We start from the raw sequence: 8,402 nt of genomic DNA, 5'->3' as shown, positions 1-8,402 counted from the left end.
CGGGCCTGGTCGATCCCTGTGCATCAGCATCGATCCCATGGACAGCTACCGATTAAAGCCCCCATTTTTGGCTTCAATCCAAATCCAATACGGAGGCCACGTACGTTCGACGAATGCGAATAACGCGAGCGTATTTGGATCGATGGCAAAAGCGGCCATCTCGGTCTCCTTAATTTGCTGGATTCTCGCAGCCTCATGGAAGTCAAAACGAGCATCTTGAGTGCTTATCTTCAGCTATTATATTTTATTTCTCTTAGTATATTTTTTAAAAGATTTTATTTTTAATTCATTATACCTTATAATATTTAGAGTTATATCTTCTTTTTTTTACTTTAAAAGCTAGTTCTCAAAGATTCTTCTTCATGTGACCAATATTTTTCATCACATCAATTTCATCTTAATCCTCACATAATTCTCTTCTATCTGCATATCACAGTAACCTACTACCCTCGGTTTATGCGATGGGACATCACTTGTAGCGAGTGCTGTTCCGTTCAGTTCAGTTCAGTTCAGTTCAGTCAGGGACTCATGATAACTATCTCCATCAAATCTTGCCTTACAAACCAGGCTAAAGCTGCATTTGCTAAAATCCTCGACGATTTTACATGAACACTGTTTGCATTTGCTAGACATACGAATCAACAGAGCTCCCCACACGATTGCACATCGACTTTACTCGCTGCTGGTATATCGAGCAAGCACCTGCTGAAAACTCGCGCGAGCATCTTCTTGGTCGGAGGTGGAAGACGAGCTGAGGGCATTCTCACCCTGGGGCACGACTACAGGCCTCCACGGGAAGCGGACTACCGGACTTGGGCCAGGCCTTTCTTAAGCCATGTTCAGATGGCGTCTGTGGCGTTGATGTGGCCTTTAGATTCGTGCAGATTTGGGGTGTTTCTCCCTCTCTTAAGACTTGTTCAGATGAGCTTTTTTAAGTAAAGAAAATTTTACGAGACTTTATCAAAAGATTTTTATAAGACTCTAGTTAATACTGTTTATCTCTGTTCTAACGATTGGCACGTGTAACTGAGAGAAAGAAGTAAGACATGTGACATACATAAGTAGAGGTCTTTCTCTGTGAGACCGAATCTTATAGAATTTCCTTCATCCCTTAAGGCTTGTTCGTGCGTTTACGTTAGTCCAAATAGACAACAGAAGTACTCAGCTGAAGACACCAGCGCGGCTTAAGTAGACTTGTTAACAGCTAAAATTTATAAATTTTCTTTTTTATTATTAAGCAAGCGTATAAACTATCAAATTATTGAATATAATAAAAACTGAGTTTAAGTAGCTCACGAGTCTCAAAGCTTTTTTTTCTTCTTCTGCGGCGGTGCCGCAACTACCGCCCAGCGCTGAGGTTCCGCGCCAAGATCGCCCGAGGACCCTGCACGTACCTGTCCGATCTCACGCCCGGCGCCGACTTCTACGCCCTGGAGCTGCTCTCATCTGAGGAAACAACGAAAAGAATGCTACAAAAACGCATGCACGACACATGACATGACACGGGGTGAGCTATAACCAAGGTGACAACAGTTCCATCCATTCCACCAAGCTTCTTTCGTCGTCCCAAAATTTCTCCAGAGTTTCATCCAACTAGGACTAGGAGATCAGAGCTATGGTACAACACATTTCGCCGGAGTGGCGTTCAAGCTACTAATAGAACAGCACGAACACTGTAGCAACCTAGGCGAGAGCAGGGTTTCCTATCACTGGTAGGAGCATCTATGTATGGTTTGGACTCAAACACCATCCAAAAGTTGATCCTCGGCATGCCAGATGCCGGATGCAGGATTTGGGGGCTAAACGGCCGACGGCTGCGGCGGGCTGCCCGGCTTTGTCTCCTGCAGTTCAGATTGTATCAGTTCAGACTGATCATCGTTGTACAGGACCAGCTGCTTGTTGTCCCCCGGATCGCCATGCGTCGGTGGAGCTGCCCAGGAGATGGGTTGCACTGAAGCAAGGAACGAAACAACGAATCAGATAGATAACGAGCATGCACTTTAGTTGATGTCAAAATACTACTTAGAAGCACAGTCACAGGTGTAAATGAACAACCAATGCTGGTGCATAACCCATATGTCTCAGGTGAGAAGACAAATGCCAAGAAGATAGCCAGATCAACGCATTCCCCATTTTGCTGGGGTCTCAGTGTAATAGTAGCACCAAGCAGCTTCATACTATAATTCTGATAGCTGCCATAAACATCCTAAATAACTACCTACTTGGAAGGCATTAATCTACCAAAGTGGCTCATTAATTTCCCCCCTTTGGGAAACTGGTGAAGCGGTACCCAACCAGGCTGATACTGTTACAACACAAGAATAGAATTTCCCAGGTACCCCCAGCCAGCCACTAGAAACGAGCAATTATCTACAATGTGTCAGCAGGGCTTCCATCAAATTTAAGGAAATTCAATTCAATTTTAAACTTCATCCAATAAAATCATTGACCAAAGAGTTTCCTTATACGATTGGCAAACATTTCAAGAATATTTTATAGGCACATCCCACTAATCCTCACCCCAGCTCACCATCAGTCCTACTAATGAAGTAGCTTCATTACGTCAACAACAACAAATAGTAATACATTCCCATTTCAAAACCAAAATGGCAAACGTTAAAGAAAGTATGTTCAATTTATGTATAGATTACCTTCTTCCAGTTGAAGAGGCTTAGTCGATCCTGTATGTGTACCATCATTTTGAATCGTCCGGGGACGCTTTTTTACATAGCCCTGTTGTAGAGGTGCAGGTATCTTGAATGAAAATTGAGATAACTTTACGCCTTGTTGTGGATTCTCTGCAAGGTACCTATGAAAGCATGGCATTTTGAAAAATTAGAGAAAAACCTAGACAAATTGAACCGCAAGGAGCTATGCGAAATACTTATATGGAAAAGTTTCACATGATTTATGCCTACATGTTATGTTATTTCTGATGATCAGTTGTAAGAACAGGGCAGATTCATGAATGCAGCACCACAAACCGCATCCTACATGCTGCTCGGGTGCTACTGTTGAGCTAGTTTAAGAACAACGGTGCCACTTATACAGCAATTTTGGAATAATTGTAGCTTAGTAGATACCCATGACTTGCAGCTATTACACAAGCAAGATGCACCTAAAACTGAAAATTAGCACTAATATGCTTAAGTGAAGAGGTTAAGTGAGAGTTGACTGGGAAAAAAAACTTGACATACTTCTCAACTTCAACTTTCGATCTCAGTTTCTTTCCGGTAGGAGAGCTATAGTACCTGAAAGCATATATACAATGTTAACAATAATACTACCGTATGCATATAAAATGCCACATATACGGGTAGCAGATCATAGGAATCGAAAAACACAGAGTCCACAAGTTTCCCTATTTCTAGTATTTCCCTCCCCGACAATAACATGTCTTCTACAAAATGACAATGCTAGAACATCATAGACATGACAATAACATAAAGCTGGGTGAGGATTTGGCTACAGTAAACATCATCGGTTCCAGGTAATAATATCTTGAAGGAGAGGTCTTGTATAATATTATAATATTGTACTATGTTATGAATTATTTCCATTTCTTTAAGCACTAGTCTTGTATAATATTATAATATTGTACTATGTTACAAATTATTTCCATTTCTTTAAGCACTGCGAAATTAGATCATTGGTTAGACTTCAGTCTCGGAAATACAACAGACAGCACACAAGTATACAAGTTCATAAGATTCTGGGGCGTAAGGAAACACTACATTGTCATTTAATCAGATATAACTAGGTAGAACAAGGAAGCAAATTAAACAGGTTCGGAGTGAACATTATTACTCACACATCAGCAAATCTGGTGCTTCCTTCACCTCTTATCCTGATCAACCTTTCCCACCCTGGAGGGGCCTGTGCGATGTTAGGTTTATCAATTGCCCAAAGCCGTCTGCCATCTGGAGATACATCTGATGGCTCATTGCATGTCACATCAGGCTTCCACTCACGGGCTTTTTCACATGCAAAAGGATCTTCTAGAATTCGCTCACGAAGTTCTTCATACTTCTCTTTTGTTGGAACAAGTCTCCATTTGCAACATTTTGCACATTGAGCAGCATAAGCTCCAATACAAATGGATTCACGTTTTGGTGGCTTAGGTGGAACAAGTGAGAGCAGGTTTTCTCCCTGTTCATCTTGCCCTCTATAACTTTTGCCATCCTTATAAGGGGCAACTTGAAATGCACATTCAAAGGAATGCCCATCATCAGCACACTGGTCACCATCTTTATCAGATAAAATTTTCTGTCTCTTCTCTGATGGTGGAGCTATGGAGTTTTCAGTAGGACTGGTCAGGGAATTTGCTGGGTTAGACTCCATACCTTTTAGGGACCTGTTGTAGGTGATAGTAAAATTTTAAAGCTAGAAGGGAAAAATGACTTGATAACAAAACGAGAAGATGTGCATATTATCTTTGAGTACTCAGGTATATATCCGAAAACAAATTAGTAAACAAGAAGGGCATAGTAATTCCACACAAACACCAAGCAAAAGCTACATGAAGCAGACCACAATAATCTTGAAATTCTCTCCATAAGAAATAGTTAGTACATGCAAATAAGATAAATGTGAATCGTGATCCAAAGATAAAAAAGGTAGTTAATGAATTTTCTGGATTGACATTGCACTTTTTAATTTATATTCATTTGCCAGTATGAATAAACGAGCACTGGTTAGGTAACCCCCTATTTGGCATATAACATGCTAACCAGTGGATGCGTGCTGCAACAACATTAAAGCAAAGATGACAGATTACAAGTTGACGAATATTTCATGCTAACCATATAAGTTTCAAGTGGTCTGGCATCACTACTTATGATAGGTGGTCTCAAACAAATTCCTATTTGCTATCATCCAAATTCCCCTCCCAAGTCCCAACCATTGGATGCCATGGGAATTGGACATCTTTGTAGAATGAATTCATGGATAACCAACAATTCCAGCATCCCATGACCCAACGAATGGCAACAATTGCACGAGATAATGTTTTTGGTCGGTGGAAATGCCAGTAGCCCAGTATGATGCTATAAGCTCAGGCATTACCATCTACAGCAGTCTAAAGCATTTAGCTTTGGAATTTCAACAGAGGATCCAGATAGAGCAGAATTTACAGAAGGGATACCGTCAATGTTCAAACTGAGTTTTCTGAGACAGCCTACAAGTGTAAGAGATCCCTACGGAGGTTAGATTTGATGTAAGTTGAAAAGTAAGGAAGTAAATCCTGTAGTAGATACCCAGTGTTGTAGCTGAGGCATTACCAGCTCAGGCATTACCATCTACAGCAGTCTAAAGCATTTGGCTTTGGAATTTCGACAGAGGATCCAGATAGAGCAGAATTTACAGAAGGGATACCGTCAATGTTCAAACTGAGTTTTCTGAGACAGCCTACAAGTGTAAGAGATCCCTACGGAGGTTAGATTTGATGTAAGTTGAAAAGTAAGGAAGTAAATCCTGTAGTAGATACCCAGTGTTGTAGCTGACAAAATACAGCAGGGAGACAATGCAACGGAATGGACATCCAAAGAGGTGACCTAAAAAAGCCTTGTTCATGGTAAATATTCGATTTAACATATCTAGAATCCAGGAAATTATTCACAATACATCAATATCGATGTCAAAATCATGACATTTTACACTCAAACAGTCATTTGCAAAGGACAGAGGGATCTAACATAAGTTCCAGAGAGCATTGTACAAAAAGGATCAAGAATCAAGAACCCTAGGCTATCTATAAAGATACAATTGGCAAATCGCAATAAGAATATAACACCTCATTAAATATCTAGGGCCTCAACCTAGGTTCGCTAAGCGTTTCCTTTTTTTCCTCCAAAAAAGATTTACCTGCTCCTTTCATGTCAAACCAAAAGAGAAATGTTTCAAATCAAGTTAGTTAAGGTACTGCCTAAACATCCCAACATTTACAACTTAACAAACTTTAGGTGGCTAGATACCCGAATTGTTAGCCATAGAAGCCAATGCCTTATTAGTATACATTGGGCTCAACCAATCAGGTTCACCGAGGTCTGTTTCTTCAATCAAGGCACTTCTCAAATCAAAACGGAAAGATTCTACATCGGGTTCATTATGGCGCGGCATAAATCTCGAGCATTTAACAGCTGAACTAGCTAGCATTAACATAGTGTAAGAAGATCCCTAGGCATAGAATTTTATGAACGCAGTTCCTCATTAGTATACCTAGGGAACCACCAATCTAGTCTACTTACACTTAGTACAGCGTAACTGTCTAACATTTAACAACTTAACTAAGTAGTGCTAATGCAACATCCCAAGAACCCTAGGCTAGATACAAGACACCATTAGCAACAGAAACACAACATTAAGTTAGCGAAGCTAAGTCTCGTAATTAGTCATAATACATGCCCCTAGTATTCAAACCTAATCTAACCAACAACACAAATCATGATTCTCCCCACCATTTCCATTAGACTTGGAAAACATGAAATTTATGTTCCGTATCCCATAATTTCCTAAACCAAAACCTGGAATGGCACCAAAATCCATCAGAATTTGGGCATGTAAACTTGCCAAACACAAATTTTTGGTCTTTCAGTTAGCAAGAGAAGCCACTCTCCGATTCCCACGTCTGGAAACAACATGACGCACCTAATCACACATCCATCAGCACAAACTCTATCTAACATTCGATACCAAGCGAGGTTAACACCAAGATCCACCAGCAGTAATGTAGCAGGACAGGAATTCTAACCCCCAAAAAAGCGAACTTTTTTTTTTTGCGGGCACCGGCAAGCAAAATCACTAACGATCACACAACAGGGACGAGGAGGAGGAACAAGCGTATACTTGTAGAGCTTCCAGTAGCGGCTGCGGGGCGGCCAGATAGGCTGGTCGTCCTCTTCGGGAGGGAAATGCGGCGGCGACGGCGGTTCGCCACAGCGAGCGGTGCAGGCGGCGTCGAGCCGCCGGAAGAGCTCGGCCCGGCGGGGGTCGCGTCGCGTCGTGGTGCCTGGCTGGAGTGGGCGCGCGCGGGCGCGCCTTGCCGTCTCCGGCTCGGTCGCGGACGCGCCTCGGTGGTCTCGGAGCCCGCGCCTACGCGCGCGCCGCGCGGTAGGAGGGAGGGAAGAGGAGGGGGCCGACCGGCCTGCCTCTCACTCTCACTGTGAGTGCGACGCCGGGTGGTGTTTTGTATTTTCACAGGAAAAATATGAGAGACATTGGAAAATTTGAAGCTGTTTTATAGAGAAGATTAGAGAGGGGATGGTGATGGTTTCAGATTTACAACTCAGAAGATTCTGGACACCCTCTGAAAAAAAATCATAATTTCCTTTTATAATATATATGCTATGTAACAATTTTTGTATAGTAGTGTGCATTGTTTTTATCTCTCTCTAAAGTTTCCTTTTATGCACTGCACACATACAAAAAGCTTTTCGCAAAAAAGTCCCCGGAGAATGCACGTCTAGTGTGAAACTTTAACCAACCAAAATTAAGTAGCACAATGTCTATCAGTATATCGATGTAGAAGTTAAACGCAATAATAGCAAATTGTAAACAAAAGATAAAGTTAAGCAATTCTCATTTCCTTGTCTTCTTGAAAGTCGTTATAAATCCTTATTTGAACATCATTAATTCAAGATAACAAGCTCATTGTATCTATCATATATTAAATGAAAAGGTTTGGAGACAAAAAAATGAGTAAAATACCACATGGACTTCCCTTGCTGTAATTCCACTAAAAATGAGTAAATCAGAAATGTCAATGTGAAAACGAAAATTACATACAAATAAGTAGGGAACAGAGAGATAGATGAAAGTATGGTCATTTGGAACGCAACGGCGAGCTTGACAACCAGGAGAGCGCATAGCCGAAAGAGGGAAAAATTGATGCACCTGCCTCAAACAGTTGTACACAAGACATTCATCTAATCCTTTTTGGTAAATAGTGAATCTATACTTCTATACTGCTAATAAAATGGACGAGTTATGATACATTTAAATGATCTCTATTATATATCTTACACGATCAAAGTTGATCCTATCTCCTCTCATCTCAATTGTTTGGAAATCTCTAATCAATTTGAAAACATGCAATTAATAGGTGTTGTTAGCATTAAAAATATTAATATACCATTATTTCCTTTCATCTATATTTAATAACTAGAATTAATCTATATCTTATAATAATAAGATATACAATACAAGAGTTATACATGAACTTTTGATATCTATCGTCCACAAATCTTAATTGCACGGATCAAATTCGTACTTACCCCACTAATTACAGAACATAATCAAATTCTCTGATCCCCTCCCCATGCAGCAACCAATCACCTCTGTGCCTCATATGGTTGCATCCAACTCCGAGCTTTCGCCATGCTTCACGTCAAAGGTTGACTTGATCT

At 40.8% G+C, this 8,402-nt stretch overlaps 1 protein-coding gene across 1 annotated transcript; it reads right to left on the bottom strand.

Moving 5' to 3' along the window:
* Positions 1 to 1,513: 1,513 nt before the first annotated feature.
* LOC133896370 (methyl-CpG-binding domain-containing protein 2-like) lies at positions 1,514 to 7,188 on the bottom strand. The gene is made up of 5 exons (XM_062336964.1): positions 6,844 to 7,188; positions 3,812 to 4,354; positions 3,198 to 3,251; positions 2,652 to 2,809; positions 1,514 to 1,951 (listed from the first exon to the last, which is right to left on the bottom strand). Exons 2-5 carry the CDS (start codon positions 4,339 to 4,341, stop codon positions 1,800 to 1,802), a joined length of 894 nt encoding a protein of 297 aa, XP_062192948.1. The 5' UTR covers positions 4,342 to 4,354; positions 6,844 to 7,188; the 3' UTR covers positions 1,514 to 1,799.
* Positions 7,189 to 8,402: the final 1,214 nt, after the last annotated feature.

This window comes from Phragmites australis, chromosome 16, assembly GCF_958298935.1.
Source record: "Phragmites australis chromosome 16, lpPhrAust1.1, whole genome shotgun sequence".
In the NCBI taxonomy this organism is placed as follows: domain Eukaryota; kingdom Viridiplantae; phylum Streptophyta; class Magnoliopsida; order Poales; family Poaceae; genus Phragmites; species Phragmites australis.
The sequence above is the reverse complement of the archived record's forward strand: the minus strand, read 5'-3'. Positions and strand labels throughout refer to the sequence as shown.